We start from the raw sequence: 18219 nt of genomic DNA on the forward strand, positions 1-18219 counted from the left end.
TACTGCAGCCTTTTCTAGTTGCTCTGTTTCTGTAATATCTCTGTTATATAATTTAATCTTCTTTCCTTTGCCGGCTTAGGCAGGAATGTGCTGCTCTGCTGTGATAGGGAAAAGCTATGCACACCCTCTCCAGGCTCTGTATGCTGCGTGTATGTCTCACAGACAGAGCTTCTCTCAGCCTATCACATGCTGGTTAGCAGCCGTGTTTTTCGTTTGTAAACACTGCCTAAAACTGCCGATTACAAGCTAGGATTGCAGCAGGGAGTGGCAGAAACAGCAAAGAGGGGCCCAGGAGAACATAATGAATAGAATGGTATGCTTTTTATTGTAAGAATTATTTTAGAGTACAGATTCTCTTTAAAGAGAACCCAAAGTGGGATTTAATAATGTTAGTAAGGCACAGAGGCTGGTTGTGCATACTATAACCAGACTCTGTTGCTGTATAGTGTGCCCCCACCCACCGCGCGCACGCTCTGCTGTCCCCCGTAGTAAAAACCATTGTGCTAGCGACATACAGTTCCCCCTCCTCCTCAATATCGCCACTCCTCGCCTGCGTCCCTTCCCTCCAATCAGTGGGAGGGATGGGACGCAGGCGGGGAGCGGCGGTGAATGGCAGCACATAGGTAAACAGCGTGCTATCGACCACTTGCATGTCGCTACCATGGCGGTTTTTATTACAAGGGGACAGCAGAGCGCGGGGGGGGGGGGGGGGGGGGGGGCCTGGGGGCACACTATAGAGCAAAAGAGGCTGGTGATAGTATGCACAAGCAGCCTCTGTGCCCTACTAACATTATTAAATCCCACCACGGGTTCTCTTTAAAGGGTTTACTTTCAAGAGCAACTGTAAATTTGTAATTATGGCAGTTTTACAGAAAAATAGATTTTTTCTTTAATATGCCCACTATGTGGCAGGTTACATTGCATCTGTGAACATTGCTTTTGCCTACCTGATAATCCTGTGAGAAGATGTGATCTTCCTGTGTACAATCCTGGGAATAAAGAGGACCTGTACACCTCTCTAGTAAATTAATGTTGCTGGATTGATCACCGTGATAATGGTAAGGGATGGTTTGCTCTTCCTGTGTGGAATCCCAGGAATAAAGAGGTCCTGTACATCTCTGCTGTTGGGTCCATCTGTAATAAACATAGAAAGTTAAGGAGACACTGAAGCAAAAAAAAAATATGATTTGATTTGTATGTGTAGCACAGCTAAGAAATAAAACATTAGCAGCAGAGACATAAATCTAATATTGTTTCCAGTACAGGAAGAGTTAAGAGACTCCGGTTGTTATCTATGCAAAAGAGCCATTGAGCTCCATGATCTTCAAAGTCACAGAGAGCTCTGTCTTCTGAAGCTTGTTATCTCAACTGTCAGTCATTGTATTTTCTTTTTCTCTGCAGAGAATGGTTCAAAAATTCACTAGCCTGCTCTGTAAAAACAATTAGAATGCTGAGTAGTGTGTAAACTGTAAATATTAGAGAATTATGTAATGTTATAAAAATGAACCTATATAACTGAAAATTAACATATGAGAATATTTTCTTTGCTATAAATGTTCTAGTAATTATCCGTACTACACAACCAATTCAATGTATCATACTTTTTGTTTCACTTCAGTGTCACTTTAAAAGAGGAACTTTACTGAATGTAATTTGTGATATTTTACAGCATTCATCTACGGTATATATTCGTTAGTGTTTGCCCATTGTAAAATCTTTCATCTCTCTGATTTACATTCTTAAAGCAAACCTGTGACAAAAAAAATAAAGTTAGATACTTACCTTAGTAGAGGGAAGCCTCTAAATAATCCATAGACTTCTATGATCTCCTCCCCCCTCCCCCCTCCCCCCCCCCCGCTGCTCGAAGGGACCCCAGTTCTTTGCTGCTGTGCTCCCGCCTGTGTATGAGCAAAGCAGCACTGCTGAGCAGGCACACTGATTATTATTATTTATTATTTATATAGCGCCGACATATTACGCAGCGCTATATATATATATATATATATATATATATATCTTGTCACTAACTGTCCCTCAAAGGAGCTCACAATCTAATCCCTACCATTGCCATATGTCTATATTATGTAGTGTAAGTACTGTAGTGTAGGGCCAATTTTTAGAGGGAGCCAATTAACTTATCTGTATGTTTTTGGAATGTGGGAGGAAACCGGAGTGCCCGGAGGAAACCCACGCAGACACGGAGAGAACATACAAACTCTTTGCAGATAGTGCCCTGGCTGGGATTCGAACCAGGGACTCAGCGCTGCAAGGCGAGAGAGCTAACCACTACGCCACCGTGCTGCCGTGCTGATGCCCTGCGCCTGGCCAATAGCCAGAGCCAATCATGCATGAGGGAAACAGCTTCAGGTAAACAACTGATTTAAGCCAGTGGGTGAATGGCACAACCTAAATGTTTAAAACAAATCTGAAGTGAACAATAAAAAATTAAAAACCCTAAACACCTATGTCGGTAGAGTGCAGGTAAACAGAGGCGCCAGAAGGATAAAAATAGCTAACATTGTTAAAAAGGAGGAGGTGGCGGTGGACTTACCCCTTCGAAACAGACACAAGATGTTCAGTGTTCTCCCCAGGGCCAATTAAGTGGGCGGGCCGCCCGCGCCCGGCTGTTTTCAGACCCCACCCAGCTGTTGTCAATCACCCACCCAGCTGCAAAAAAACCCAGGCAGGAGCGCTCCATTGCCTGCTAGCAATCAGCGTCCAGCTCTCGCACAATAGGGAGAGCTGACGCTGTACACTGCAGGAGCTGGGGAGCGCTCCTCTGCCTGTCACCTCACGCTGTCTGGTCTGGTGGAGCAGGGATTGGCTGGGCGGGTTGTTAGGGGCGGCACCATGCATGTCATCTAGCTGTAAACTTCTGCTCCATCTCTGCCTCCCGCCCTCCAATGAAACAGGCTTTATTTTATGCTGGCAGATCTCTGGCCAATGGAAAGAGAGGCACCCAAGCAAGCACGCCCACACATCTTTCTACGCAGCCTGCAGAAGTTATCAGAGGAGAGAGACCATGTGCGTTCTTCTGCAATCAGGGACAGTCAGTCAGGAGCGACTCCTTCATTCTCCATCCCCGCAGACAGCAGATAACCATGCCGTTTAGATAAGGAGCTGCTGGTCTAATCAGCTACAAGAGGTGATATAACTTCAGGGGGGGGGGGGGGGGAGGATGGAGCATTACAGGGCATGTACAGTGACAGTGTTTCCGAGGCAGCCTCCTCTGCACTCAGCTCTTTTCCACTCAGCTCTTTTCTGCTCCGTCCCAAACTTAAAGTAAGAAAAGAAAAAAAAAAAAAAAAAGCAGTCTTCTCTCCTGCTGTGTCTGTATCTACCCTCCAGCCCCCCAACTTGCATCCTGTCAGTAATGATCCCCCTGCCCCTTCAACAATCACTCTGCAGGAACAAAGTGGACCTGAACTCTTGCATAGAAGGAAAACAGTGAAATGTACCCTGCATGTATTTATAGAGTCTGGCCTGTCTAATTACCCCTCTTGTCTAATCACAATTTGTAGTTTTATTTCTCCCGTGTCACCTGATTGCTATGGCAGATAAACTAATTTGAAAGCACAGGAGGTTAACAATGTCTGCTTCCTTGAAAGCAGGAAGTAGAAACAGTGCAGATTTATTGTAGAATTTGTATCCGCTGTAACAAAGAAATGTCTTCCATTAAAGTTTATTATGTTGCTTATCTTTTAGAGAAGAGAGGAAGTTCTGAGTGCTGGTCTGCTTTAACCACTTCGCCATATCTGGACGCATATATCCGTCCAGATAGGCAGTGGTGCTGCAGCCGTGTGGTGCGCGCTCCCGCTGCCTCCCCCCCCCCCCCGATCAGTGAATGGGAATATAATTCCCATTCACCGATCTAAGTCCCCGGCAGAAATACCGACACTTTCTCATCAGAGAGCGTGGTATTTCTGCCCCCAGGAAACTTCTTCTTTTCATTTTAGTTCCTAGATGTGACATCTTGTGGCCAAATAGTAAACTGCACCCACATACCTGTATTGAATAAAAAAATACATTATATTACATCTAAAATTGGCTATTTACCTCCCAAACTAAAATTACCCAAATACATTTTTGTATTAAAAAAATAAAATAAAAAAAAATTACAATTAAAAAAAAAAAAAACTACATAAATAGTTACCTAAGGGTCTGAACTTTTTAAATATACATGTCAAGAGAGTATCTTATTAAATTTTTTAAAATTATAAGCTTGTAAATAGTGATGGACGCAAATTAAAAAAATGCACCTTTATTTCTAAATAAAATATCGGCGCCATAAATTGTGATAGGGATGTAATCTAAATGGTGTAATAAGCGGGACAAATGGGCACATAAAATGCATGGGTTTTAATTACTGTAGCATGTATTAATTTTAAACTATAATGGCCAAAAACTTAGAAATAATGATTTTTTTCCATTTCTATCTTAATCTTCCTGTTAAAATGTATTTACAGTAAAGTGGCTCTTAGCAAAATGTACTACCTAAAGAAAGCCTAATTAGTGGCGGAAAAAACGAGATATAGATCAATTAATTTTGATAAGTAGCGATAAAGTTATTAGCGAATGAATGGGAGGTGAACATTGCTCGGATGCATAAGATTTTCGAAGCTGTAGGCTGAAGTGGTTAAAGGAACCTGAGCACCATAATCTGAAATACTTTCTCCCTAATGCTAGGTACACACAATGCAATTTTCTGACAGATTTACTGTCAGATGGACTATTTCCAACATGTCCAATCTGATTTCTGATCAAATTTCAGCTCGATTTCCCATAGAAGTAAACGGAAAATCGATTGAAAATCATATTAAACATGTTGGAAATAGTCCATGCGACAGTAAATCGGTCAGAAAATTGCATCGTGTGTACCTAGCAGGTACATCGGCTCGTCTCCTCATCCTCCCCCTATGCTGTAAGCAGAGTTGCACTTGTCCTGCACTTCCCCGTCGCACGCCACCCGGCTACTTTTTCATGCCACCCGGCTGGAAAAAAATCCTGGGGAGAACACTGATGTTGTTGATTAATATTCAACAAAAATAGTTTCTTTACATACTCCAAATAGATGCAACGCATTTCGCAGGCATATCGCACTTTAAAGGATACCCGAAGTGACATGTGGCATGATGAGATAGACATGGGTAGGTACAGTGCCTAGCACACAAATAACTATGCTGTGTTCCTTTTTTTCTTTCTCTGCCTGAAAGAGTTAAATATCAGATATGTAAGTGGCTGACTCAGTCCTGACTCAGACAGGAAGTGACTACAGTGTGACCCTCACTGATAAGATATTCCCCTTTTTATCTCTTTCTTGCTCTCAGAAGCCATTTTCTGCTAGGAAAGTGTTTTATAGTTGGAATTTCTTATCAGTGAGGGCCACACTGTAGTCACTTCCTGTCAAAGTCAGGACTGAGTCAGCCACTTACATACCTGATATTGACTCTTTCAGGCAGAGAAGGAAAAAAAGAACACAGCATAGGTATTTGTGTGCAAGGCACTGTACATACACATGCCTATCTCATAATGTCACATGCCACTTCAAGTATCCTTTCAACAGCACATTTCCTGGTGCCCTATTTGCATGTATGCCCCACATACAGCTTTCTCCTTTCTAAGAAATGGAAGTCTCCTCTTACCCAGTGTTGTGAGGGGCACCTGACTCTCCATCTTGACATTCTTCTAGTGATCCTTCTGTCCTTCTAGTCATGCCAATACAGATATCAGATTGGAATTGCAACGCTCTGCTGTCCTACATAAAAAAAAGAAACAAAGTTAAAAGTGTACACCTTTCTGTCTAAGATGTATAGTAGAACCCACATCATTTTCAGTGATATAAAAACCCTATGGTCTCGATTCATAAACAGCAGTGTTATAAAAAAATCTTGTCGGGAAAATACCGCACTCGGTATTTTCCCGGTCTGTGTGCTAATTCATAAAGATTTCCCCAGCTGCCCTTGGAGGTCGGTAAATTACCGCAGCCCATTGAGCGGTAGAGTAGAGCAGTGTCCCGATTCTCTCTTTGCCCTGCAGAAATGAATTACACAGAGGGCTCTCTCTGGCTCTCCCACTGATGACTCAGACAGATGAGTCACACAGTCTTTCCCTGCCTGCTCAAATGATTCACACAGAGGGCTCTCTCCACTGATGACTCAGACAGATGAGTCACACAGTCTTTCCCTGCCTGTTCAAATGATTCGCACAGAAGGCTCTCTGGCTCTCTCCACTGATGACTCAAACAGACTTCGGCTCTCTGCACTTTTGCATTCATCAGAGCTGTCGGTAACTTGTTATCGCCTCACTAGAGGTGTCGGTAACTACTGCCAGGCTTACCGCTGGTTGAAGGCTTTATGAATTGACATTTGCTGACAATTTACTGACATGTGTTGTCGGTAACTGCAGCCAAGTCGGTAATTTATCTCCCTGGTCGGTAATGTCAGCTTTTCATGCGGTAACAGCCTTTATGAATTGACATTTTGCTAAGTGGTCGGTAAAGTCTGCTGTTTTCAGCATTACCGCATGAGGTAATGCTTTATGAATCGAGGTCTTAGTGTATTTAGGATGCCAATAAGTGTTGTAATGTTAAGCAGGTCTAATTTGGCCTTCCTGAATTAGATGGTATTTGCAGGTATACATCTTCAGCCCCCCCTCCACTGAAAACACACACACACACACACACACACACACAAAGAAGTTGGGCACCATTTCGTCATTACCTCATAAAAACTGGAGCCCAGAAAGTAAACAGCCATCCCAGGGTGCTCTGACAATAAACTGACATCCCAGGGTGCTCTGACAATAAACTGACACACCAGGGTGCTCTGAGGCCTTGTTCACATTGTGTTCCGTTCGCGTGTCCTTCCGTACTGGGGTTTGTTTTTTTCCGATTCCCGCACCTGGGTCGGCGATTCGTTTTTGTGCTTAGCGGTTTTCTAAGCGTTTCGAACGGTTTTGTAATTCACTCCCTGACACAAGTCAAGAAGTGAACTCTTTGACCCGGAAAATAATAAATACAATGTATTACTTCTTAAAAATGCAAATGCCCTAATGCGCGTTTTTGTTCGGCGATTTTCCTATACCTTCCATTGAGGCGGAATCGCCCCGAAAATGGAACATGCACTGCTTTCCTAGCTGCCACCCAAATGACCTGCGCTGATATGAACCTTCTCATAGACATTCATCGGCCATGCGGTTGGGGGGCGTTTTTAAAAACTGCATGCAGCCGAAAAAATAAAAACGAAAACGCCTGCAGTGTGAACAAGCCCTGAACGTAAACAGACATCCCAGGATGCTCTGAAAGTAGATGGACATCTCAGAAAGTAAACTGACATCCCAGGATGAAGAAGCATACATTTAAGCCTATAACTTCTCTAGTGTCTAATAGTTCCCCCCTTCCTCCCCAATATAGCTTCCCTGCTGTCTTGTGGCTCCATGTCCTGCGCACCTCCAGCCATATATGCATCAGAGTATGGACGCAAAGTAAGGCACTCCAACAATGTCCATCTATCTACAACAGCTCACCACTTGCTCTCTGCCCAGCACCTTTATCACCTTATGTCATGTGTAATCACATGACACAACACAACACAGGAGGAGTACCAGGCAATAGAGCGAGCGATAAGCTATCGAGGATGGGCAGGCATTGCTGGAGCCCTGAGGAGGTAACATAAGCACGACTACTCTCGCCCATACTCTGATGCATATACTAGGGTTGGAGAAGCACAGTAAGGGAGGAGGGGGAAGGGGGTGTTGCACGGCTGGATACAAGGGGGTGGCAAGGGACCATACCTCCCAACCCAGGGCAATCCAGGCTAAATCGGGATGGTTAGGAGGTATGAAGCATTCTTCCCACGTACGTTGGCTGCTCCTTCGGTAGTTACAGCCAGGGCCCTTTCCAGTTATAATGGGGACCCAGGGGAAACTTAAACTGGGGTCAACCTGAATCTCCTCTGTAAGTAGCATTAGGGGCACTTTATTTCTGACAAGGACCGGTGTAGGCTGATTCAGAATTGATGGACCACTGGCTCTCTTCTGCAACCCTCTCTGCAGGGGGTCCTGGGGCAATTGCCCAGTTTGCCCCCTAGGGAAGCTCCAACCTTGGCTGTAACCATGTTGTGCGCTGCAGCTGTGAATGTATGTTTGGCTATTCAAGAATGCACAGTAAAGAATGGTTTGCATATTCACACATGGGGAATTTTTTTTCTGCATAATCATCACCAATGGGGGAAAAATGTTCGCTTATGTGAAGCTGAGTTCTATTAAATAACCTTTGTTTTAGGAAAGTAAAATGCACGTGGCACAGCACATCAAAGTATGGGGCTTTCAGCTCTACAGAATCTACAGGTCTCTGATTTGCCATAATGCATACTTTCCAACTTTTTGAGATGAGAAAGAGGGACACTTAAGCCACACCCCTAGTCACGCCCCATCACACATACCATAAAGATTTCATAAGAAAAATATGCTGTTTAATAATTCAAACCACACTGGTCCTTTCTATCCTGGTTCATTTTCCTTCATATTAACATTTTAAAATTAGTAATATATCAATTTAAAGGATGGAAATAAAGTTTAGAGTCAAACACATTTGTTAGTAGAGAAATATTTATATTTACATAGAAAAAGGGATAAAGTCCTGAAAGAGGGACAAATGAGGAGGAAAGAGGGACAGGGCTCACAAAGAAGGGCTGCTCCTCCAAAGGAGGGACAGTATGGAGCCATGATAATGTAACCAAGTACTGTCGCCCAAACCACCATCACCATGTAATGTAATGCAAAACAGAGGACTTCCAGGAAAATGATGATCTGATAATCCAGTCCACAGGAAATGCTGCACCCTTTCAATGCTACAATTATTAGTGTACACCAGTATTAATACGATTATAATGAATATATAATAATTTAAAACAACGAGCTCCGACACTCACCAGATTGCACTAAGTTTCCTTTTACGACTTCCTTGCTTGGTGGCTTCCTGTTACACCGGGCACCTTATACTGTATTTTAGTAATTCCGAACGAGAAAAATGCAATAATGTTTCTTTATTCTCTAAAGTGAATAAACCACCAGAGTATGGCTGCCGCGCTGCGGTACTGAGGAGTGAGGACACTATTCCTGTGATATCCGTGAACCTCACCCGATGAGAGTCTGCGCCAGATAGACACGGGATAGAAATATGCATGTCCTCATTGCTGGATGCGGCCATTTTGTAGTAGACAGACGAGGAGCTGCGGCAGTACTCACAGTATACCGGTATACGATTTCGGATTCAGAGGGAGCTAATAATGTATTTAGTCTGATCCCTTTGATGCGCATAGGCTGTGTACATAAATTCATCCAATCTTCCCAAGTCTACCTGTAACACTTCCTGCATAATCATTCGCACTCACAATCTAGTCCTATAATAGTCACATATAAGGAAACTTATTATGATTATCATCGTTAGATTATAAGCTTCCAAGGACAGGGTTCTCTCACCCTTTAGCATTTTGGAATTTGTTATTCTTTTTGTAGCTTGCACTCTGTTACATATTTTATTCATCATGTTACATATGTGATTGTAATGATCAATTCTGTTTTTTATACCAGTGTCTATATTTAATGTATACCATTGTCTGTATTATTATGTACCCCATATTTGTTTCTTACTTTGTATGGCGCCACAGAACATGTAGCTGCTTTATCAATCCATATTATTAATAATACAATTATGGACTATACAAAACCTATCCAGACTTCTCAGTTCTGTTTGATGTACAGTACGTTATACTGGTCTAAAGCTAGATACGCTCATGCAATCACTGTCCCCCACAGGATTTGGAATTGATCACAGTACAGACGTGTTGCTAGCCTGTAGGTTAGTGCCATGTTCTGTTACTAGGGAGCGATGAGGAGCAGTGCACAACAGCTGAAAAGGTAAAGAGGGAGAACAGAAGTGCCGGACAGCGTTTGGCCATGAATATCAGCTCAGGACTTCAAGGTTCACTAACCTGTTACAGCTGTATACTTGTAGAGAGATCTTAAAGCAAACCTGTGAGGTTTTGCGCGGCACAATTTTAGATACTGTACTTACTTTGAGAGGTGGAAGCTTCTGGATCCTAAAGAGGCTTCCCCTTCCTCGTACGTCAGCCCATTCCAGCTCTGGGATCCCTGAAGAGTGGCCTCTCTGCACATGTGCACTAGCACTTACCCTTTGGGCTTTTGCGGACTCCGCACCTGCACAGTAGTGCGGACTCAATCCAGCTAGCTAGGACAATGGTGGTGTGCCTGCGCAAGCTTTCAACAAGTTCTTTTTTGGGGGTCCCATGGCTGGAAGAGGCCTGCAAAGGAGAAAGAGGGAAATCTCTTTAGGATCAAGAGACTTCCCCCACTTAAAGTAAGTACCCCCCAGGGGCTCTTTTTTTTTTTTTTCATTTCAGATGCCCTTAAAACAGGTGCTTGGTCCTTGTCACTAGCGATCACAATACCCTTTTTTAAACATAAAACACTTTTCGGAGTGTTTTCAGGGAATGTGATTTTATAACCTGCATTCCTAGAATAAGATCGCTTTAAAAATTGCTCCAGTGGAATCACGGCCATTGAGTTACGTTAGTAAAGTGCTTTTGGAATAGAAGGCAATTCCTAGTAAGTGCAAATCACTGCTGTAAATGCTCTAATGGACCCCAGGCCTGACACCCTACATAAAACAAAAACATTTATTGTATACTATGGACCTTAGCCCATTTAGGCTCTAGGTCTGTCACTGCTGTCAGCGCGTGCGTGCACACGTCATGTTCCCCCTCACCGCACGTGCGCACACGCCCGCCCGACAGGCCCCCTGGCTGTCCTGCTCCCATCCCAACAACAGCTGTCCCTGCGGCACATGTGCAGTAGCACAGACGCAGACACACACACACACGGACATGGGACGCAGAGACACAGGGGTTCTATTATGTAGGAATGGGTCCCCAACCTATTGCAAGAGGTTTCAGTTTTAATAATGCAGCTATATGCCTTTATTGGTTTATTCTTGATTTGGTCACATGATCACTTTCCTTGCTCTTAAAGGATACCTGTAAGTTTCATAAATTAAAAAAGCAGATCCCTCGGGAGGGGAAAGCCTCTGGATCCTAATGAAGCTTCCCCCCTCCACCTTGGCCAGCCCGATCCAGCACTGGTAACAACAAAGGAGTCGGCGCTCCTGCACAGGCACAGTAGCAGCTTTCCCTTCAGGCTCCAGCAGCAATAACCAAGCCTGATCAGGTACACTCTACTGCACAGGTGTGATGCGTCTATGCAGTAGAGCGAACCCAATTGGGCTCGGCTGTTTCTGCCAGAGCCTGCGGGGAAGCCGATACTGCAGCTGCACGGGGCTTCTGCCAAACATGACAATCTTGACTTTCTGGGGTCCCAGCGCTGGATCCCCTTTGCTGAGGAGGAAGGGGGAGGCCTCTTTAGGATCTAGAGCAGGAATGGGCAAACTCGGCCCTCCAGCTGTTACGGAACTACAAGTCCCACAATGCATTTGCCTTTATGAGTCATGACTGTGGCTGTCAGACTCCTGCAATGTATTGTGTGACTTGTAGTTCCTTAACAGCTAGAGGGCCGAGTTTGCTCATGCCTGATCTAGAGGCTTCCCCCTCCCGAGGCAAGTACCTTCTAGGGGCACTTTTATTCTGTTACAGGTACACTTTACTTCATCTACAATAATACCATGTGGAAGGAGAGACTCTGAACATACTAACAGGCAACTCTAGTATCCTTCCGGTCTGGGAGTGGAGTTTTTAGGCTGCAGCAGATTGCCAGGCAACGCTGGTCTCTGAGTGGAGTTGCTGTGCTCCGACTTGTAAGAAACAGCCAATGACTCTCCGGATACTCAGCTCCCATCTTGTTGTTTAGCAACTGTAAATCTGATGCCACTGTAGTAAATGCAGTAGCCATGAATTACATCAGAATCAGGTTTATTCACCAAGCATGACTGGGTCGTTGTTGTTGCTGCTGCTGTTTTTATATAGTTTTTTAAAGATAACACGAGGTGTGTTTAAAGAATGTTATTTGCATACAGAGGCTAGATCTGCCTATACAGCCCAGCCTCTGTTGCTATCCCAAACCCCACTAAGGTCCCCCTGCACTCTGCAATCCCTCATAAATCACAGCCATGCTGTGAGGCTGTGTTTACATCTGTAGTGTCAGTCTCAGCTGCTCCCCCGCCTCCTGCATAGCTGCGCTCCCTGCCCCTGTCCCTTCCCTCCAATCAGCAGGGAGGGAAGGGATGCAGGCGGGGACTGGAGTTCTGCAGGAGGCGGGGAGATCAGCAGACTGACACTATAGAGATAAACACAGCCAGCTCTGACAAGCTGTTTGTCAGCAGCGTGGCTGTGATTTATGAGGGATTGCAGAGTGCAGGGGGACCTTAGGGGGGTTTGGGATAGCAACAGAGGCTGGGCTGAATAGGCAGATCCAGCCTCTGTATGCAGATAATATTCTTCAAACCCACCTCGGGTTCTCTTTAAAGGTCTTTTACGCTACTGTTGGAAGCTGCTGGAAGTTGTGGAAAACTTTAAATGCTTAAGCTGGTCCTATTCATGGTCAGCCATTCCGTCCAGTGAGCGTGCTTTTTTAACTATCTGCATGCTGAATTAGGCACCTGGAGTGGGCAAGTGGACGTTTTTTTATTGGTGGTGCTGGGAAACCTGTGAATACTGTGAGACTTGATTACACTATGTTTTGTCCACTTTTGCTCTGAGTCTTTTCTATAGTGTAATCCAAGCCTTATATTCGGTGAGCGTGGACTTTATTCATTTATAAACTGGTGGAGGCACTAGTGTTATGAAATTGCGCAGTGGGTACTGAGTGTTCTATAGCTGTGTGAACTGGATTATGCTATGTTTTTCCTTCACTTGTCTTTGAGTTCCATTGTAGTGTGAAGCAAGACTGTCTGGAAAGGTGTCACATCTTACATATGCATACCTGAATCGCTGATCTGTAACCAATCAGCAACTAATATTGGTGAGAGTGTATTGTACTATTGATTTGTGGATACAAGCAAGTTTTCTGGGACTTTTTTGGACATTTATATTGTTGTTGTGAGCGCTGGATAAGCTCTACTATACATGACTGGGTCGTGCCTGGAATTGGGTTTGGCACATAATACAGCTCAGAATGGACAAGGAAAAGAAAAGAAGCAAGGGAAAAGAGCATACGTTAATTAAAAGGCGCCTGGAAATGTTGGCGCCCAATAAGGCTGATAGCAAAATATCGGTATTACATATTGATATTGTACTATAAAAGTATAAAATATCACTACTAAATGCTGATATTTTACTTTGGCCAAACCTAACCCTACTCTCACACAGTAACCCTGCACACACTGCTTGCCTAATGCCTAAACTCCCCCCACCCGCGCACACTAGCTACCTAATGCCTAAACTCCCCCACCTGCACTCACTACACTACAGCAATCTCCCCAGCCGCTGTGCGATGTGATTACCGCATCGTGTCCGCTGCAACAATAAAATAAACTAAAAAAAATCTTGGGTTCCACAAAATATCTGCATTTGGGCACCTGTGGTGTCCGCTATTTACCGGGAGCCCAAATACTGATATTTTCTATTGGTGTCTATGGTGGCGCCCAATTAGTCCACTTGCTGCATGTGTCTTTTTTACTGCTGCGGGGAAAGTAGTAGGCCAGTAAACAAGCAGCTTTAACAAGACATCACATAAGACACAGAAACACGGTAGTATCAGCTTTAACATGAAGCGTTCCATGACAAGATATAGTGATACAATAGTCAGTTTATCGGGGACATCTGCCCATGGCTGCGGACCTACAGTTCAAGAGGTTGACAGTGGAGGGGAAGAAAGAGTTCCTATGCCTAGCGGTCCTGATGGAGATTGCCCGAAATCTTCATCCAGATGGGAGGCGGCTGAAGAGGCGATGGCCTGGATGTGATGGGTCGTTGGCCATCTTCTACACTCTGGAGCGCAGTCTAGAGTTGTAGAGAAGGTTGAGTGGCAGGGGAGTTTCCGAATGATTCTCCCCACTGATTCACTGATTTACCTGTGTCGGAATTCTGGAGGTTTGGACCAGGTAATAGATGACAAATTGGCATTGCCTTGATGAAACTATTATACTTACTAGCACTTTATCAGTCCAAAAGACACTTAAAGAGAAACTGTGACCAAGAATTGAACTCCATCCCAATCAGTAGCTGATACCCCCTTTTACATGAGAAATCTATTCCTTTTCACACACGGATCATCAGGGGGCTCTGTATGGCTGATATTGTGGTGAAACCCCTCCCACAAGAAACTCTGAGGACCATGGTCCGGGCAGTTTCCTGTCTGTGAACCTTGTTGCATTATGGGAAATAGTTGTTTCCAGCTGTTTCCAACTGCCAAAAAAGCAAGCAGCAGCTACATTATGTGCCAGCAGTAAAAATGTCACCATGTGATAAATGTCAGAATGTAAATCAGGGATTTAAAAGATTTTACAATAGGCAAACACTGACTAAATCATTTATACATAATTATTGTAAAAATGAAGCACTTTTTTACTATATTATTTTCACTGGAGTTCCTCTTTAACCTCCTTAGTGGTAACCAGCGAAACGTTGATGGCCCCCCAAATGTTCACACCCCTTCCCTTGGTGATATTTACGGCCCTGGGGCCCATCTCTTAAGGGTCATAAATGTGTAGTCATCGTAATCTTCACATCCATAACAAGTGTAGCCACAAAAAAACCTGATCTGACGAGATGGAAGGGGGGAATGTCACAGACCGCTAGGCCGGTCTGCGGATGGGGTAAATCGATCAGCGTCAGAAATCCTCTTACACGGTCATTTGTTCATCACGAAGAGTAACCCGCGTTCGCAATTTGATGAACTGACTCGCGAAGGGAGCGTTCTGATACCAACCGAATCACTCCACACACATATACAATTCAAAGATCTGCCACCAAGTGAGTTACACAGCCCGCTACTGTAATTTTACTAGGACTTCGAGAACGCTCTATTAACCCTTAGCAGTATGCAGGAACCTGGGTCAGATCATTATATCTGGGCCGGGTTCTCGCATACGGGTTATAAATGTATACTTCTATTAAACACAGGGTAGCGAGTTCAGGAGAATAGGTACGATTGTGTATATTCAGCAACAGGTCATAACCGCTAAACGATTTTTAAACGTTTAATAACACAAATGCATTACATACAGTTATATACACCTATTAACATATAAAACACAGAGCTTAAAAATAAAAGGAATAAAATCAGAAAGTTCTTACTTAGTTAGCTGAGCAGTCCATTTGAAGCATGAAGAAAATAGTCCAGTTTAAAAGTAGGCATTCACTTTAAAAGTCCTTTGTACACTGCAGGAGCTGGCTCTCCTTAGCGCCTGCATAGACGTTCCTTAGTCGATGGAATTTGGAGAACTGGGAGGAGTTCCTTGCAAACGCTTTTTACTGACCAGAGTTTTGGGGCGGTCACTACCTGGAAAGTAGGTGTGTTTGAGGCAGGGTTACCTCCTGGCAGTCAGGTTGCCACCCACAGACTTGGAGCAAGGAATGTACCAATTATTAATAATTTGTGTAATTCCGCCCCAGATGGGTGCATCGCAAATCCGAGACCATATTCATAAGCAGCATGCAACTCTGTATTAAATGAGACTATACACGCCTAGTCTGTCGAATTTGCTCTACGCAGGCCGGATAAAGTGGTCTCTCTATTGATTCCTGATAGCCAGAAAATTATAAATCATGTGAGTGATAGAACTGATTTCTGGGTATCAGGAAATGTGTTTGTTGTCTTTCTGTGCCAAACCCATCTTGAATTATTAATAAAGTAAATGTTCCCATTGTGTGAAGCTATAAGCTTGGAGGGAAATTTGAAGTTCAACCAGTTTGAGCTGGTTTGGTGGAACATGAGTTGTGTGACCAAATGGCTGCTGCCCAGGTGGTCTGGCCACTTGTGAATTCTTTCCTGACCTGAACAGGATGTGGGGGAGGGCTGTACTCCTGCATTGCTCTCAGAAGAAGAGCAAAGAAAGGCATTTGTTATTCTACCCAGGGCTGACAGTAACTGTGTGGGGCCATACGAAAATCGTTGGCGTTTACACGCACGACTTTCCGTAATGTCCGTCACAGGGAATACTAGCAAAATACAGGTAATACAAGTAGTCCCGGTTAACAAATGAGATGGGGACTGTAGGTCCGTTCTTAGCCTGAATCTGTTCTCTTTTGTCTCCCTCTGTTCTTCCTGTGCCTCTTTTGTCCCCCTCTGTGTCACCTCAGTTTGTGCCTCTTTTGTCCCCATCTGTGTCACCTCATGTCCCCCTGTATCATCTCTTTTCTCCCTGTACCTATTTTATCCCCTTGTGTCACCTCTTTCCCCATTGTGTCTCTTTTGTCCGTTTCCCATGTGCCTCTTTTGTCCCCCTGTGTCACCTCTTGTCCTCCTCTTTGTCAGCTCTTGTCCCCCTGCCCTGTCCTAGACAAGGTATAGGTGCCCCCAGTATAGGTATCCAGGTATGGGTCCCCCAGTATAGGTACCTAGGCACAGATTCCCCCAGTTTAGGTATCCAGGCATAGGTGCCCCCAGTATAGGTATCCAGGCATAGGTGTCCCCAGTACAGGTAGCCAGCTGTAGGTGGTGTCTCAGTATAGGTAGCCAGGTACAGCTGATGTCCCAGTATAGGTTAGCCAGGTACAGGTGTATATGTGTCAAGTTTTTTAGGTGCTCCAATATAGGTAGCCAGGTACAGGTGGTGCCACAGTATAGGTTAACCAGGTGCAGGTGCCAGCAAGACAGATAGCGAGGTATAGGTGTCCCAGTATAGGTACGGGGGGTGCCCCAGTACAGTTTAGCCAGGTATAGGTGCCAGCAGGATAGTTTGCAGGCTGTAGGTGCCCCAGTATAGGTAGCCAGGTTCAGGTGGCGCCCCAGTATAGGTTAGCCAGGTACAGGTGCAAGCAGAATAGTTAGTGAGCTATAGATGCCCCAGTGTAGGTAGCCAGGTGCAGGTGCAGCCATTCCAGCCATGCTCATCTCTCGCTGCGCTCTCTTACCATCGCCACTGCCGTGTCCTGCTGCCATGGTTACCTCTGGCGGCACCACTGACATTATGAGAGGCGACTGCTGGGTAACCATGGAGAAAGGACGCGAGGCAGCGAGAGGAGGAGAGCGCGGCAACAGGAGGAGAGAGTGGCTAGAGGAGTCCGCTGTGGAATGGGGCTGTGTAAGTTACGGTGCCCCTTGCCGTGGACGCTGCCTGCCAGTCACTTCTCTCCTGGGGGGCAAGATCTGCTATTTTGTCTGTGGCCCCTGGGGGACCCTCTAACAGGGCTAATGTACCCCCAGGGGTCTGCAGGCCCCAGGGTGAGAAACACTGCTTTACGTAAAGAGTACTAACTTGTTATACTACCACTCTGCTCCATCACTTGGAGCAGAGATTGTAAGCTTGCAAGGGCAGGGCTCTCACCCTTTTGTGTCATGGAATGTTATTAATTTAATTGCTTGCATACTGTTAGACATTTAAACATTTTAGTCATCATGTTAAATCAAATTGTAATCAGCAGTGCTGTATTTTGTATCAGTGTTCATATTTGATGTATATCATTGTCTGTATCATTATGTATCCCTTGTTTGTTTTCTTACATTGTACAGCGCCATGGAATATGTTGGCGCTTTATAAATAATTAATAATAATAATAATCACTTTGAACTACCACAAAATGGCTGGTGAACCTTCTCAACACATTGCTGTAGATGTTACATGCTATCAGTTTTATTTTATAATTGCTAATATTCTATTCCTAAATGTCAGCATAATTAAATAGACAAACTTTATATACTACAGGAAAACAGCTACAATAATAATACATATATACACATAATACAGAGAGACAGATATATGTGTTCTGAATAACTTGTCAGTATTTTCATTAGCACATCTTCTAGTCAAGTGTCTAGCAGAAGTGGAACTGGGAATTCTACACCGCAGAATAAATGGTCAGGAATTTTAAGTGTTCAGTTACACTGTGGGGCGTCACCATGGCAACTAAGAAGCAGCTGGCTGGCTGTGAAACGCAAGCAGCGGAAGTACATAAATCCCAGAGCACAAGTAAGAGGAGTGTTTCCGGTATTGCAGAGGAATAGAGATGAAAGAGGGAAAATAAGCAGCTTCTACATTGTTCAAATGCAGCCTTATCTACAGCCACTGTAATACTTTATGCATTATGA

At 44.3% G+C, this 18219-nt stretch overlaps 2 protein-coding genes across 5 annotated transcripts in view; one reads left to right on the forward strand and one right to left on the reverse strand.

Annotated features, from left to right (window-relative positions):
- LOC137534383 (zinc finger protein 182-like) overlaps nt 1-9160 on the reverse strand; it is a 31121-nt gene extending 21961 nt beyond the window's left edge. The window contains exons 1-3 of the mRNA XM_068255868.1: nt 8931-9160; nt 5643-5755; nt 948-1134 (exon numbers count right to left, since the gene is read on the reverse strand). Of these exons, the coding sequence (XP_068111969.1) occupies nt 948-1134; nt 5643-5713 (258 nt within the window). The 5' untranslated portion in view covers nt 5714-5755; nt 8931-9160. The remainder of the gene's footprint in view (nt 1-947; nt 1135-5642; nt 5756-8930) is intronic.
- Nucleotides 8959-18219, forward strand: part of LOC137534398 (pulmonary surfactant-associated protein D-like) — a 68656-nt gene continuing 59395 nt past the window's right edge. For 2 of the 4 annotated variants that reach the window (XM_068255891.1, XM_068255893.1), the window contains exon 1: nt 8959-9255. The gene's annotated coding sequence lies outside the window, so the exon portion shown is untranslated. Of the gene's footprint in view, nt 9256-18090; nt 18199-18219 lie in introns of those variants that run through there. The other 2 variants (XM_068255890.1, XM_068255892.1) reach the window with 1 other exon arrangement.

The sequence above is a fragment of the Hyperolius riggenbachi genome, chromosome 10 (assembly GCF_040937935.1).
Source record: "Hyperolius riggenbachi isolate aHypRig1 chromosome 10, aHypRig1.pri, whole genome shotgun sequence".
Taxonomy (NCBI): domain Eukaryota; kingdom Metazoa; phylum Chordata; class Amphibia; order Anura; family Hyperoliidae; genus Hyperolius; species Hyperolius riggenbachi.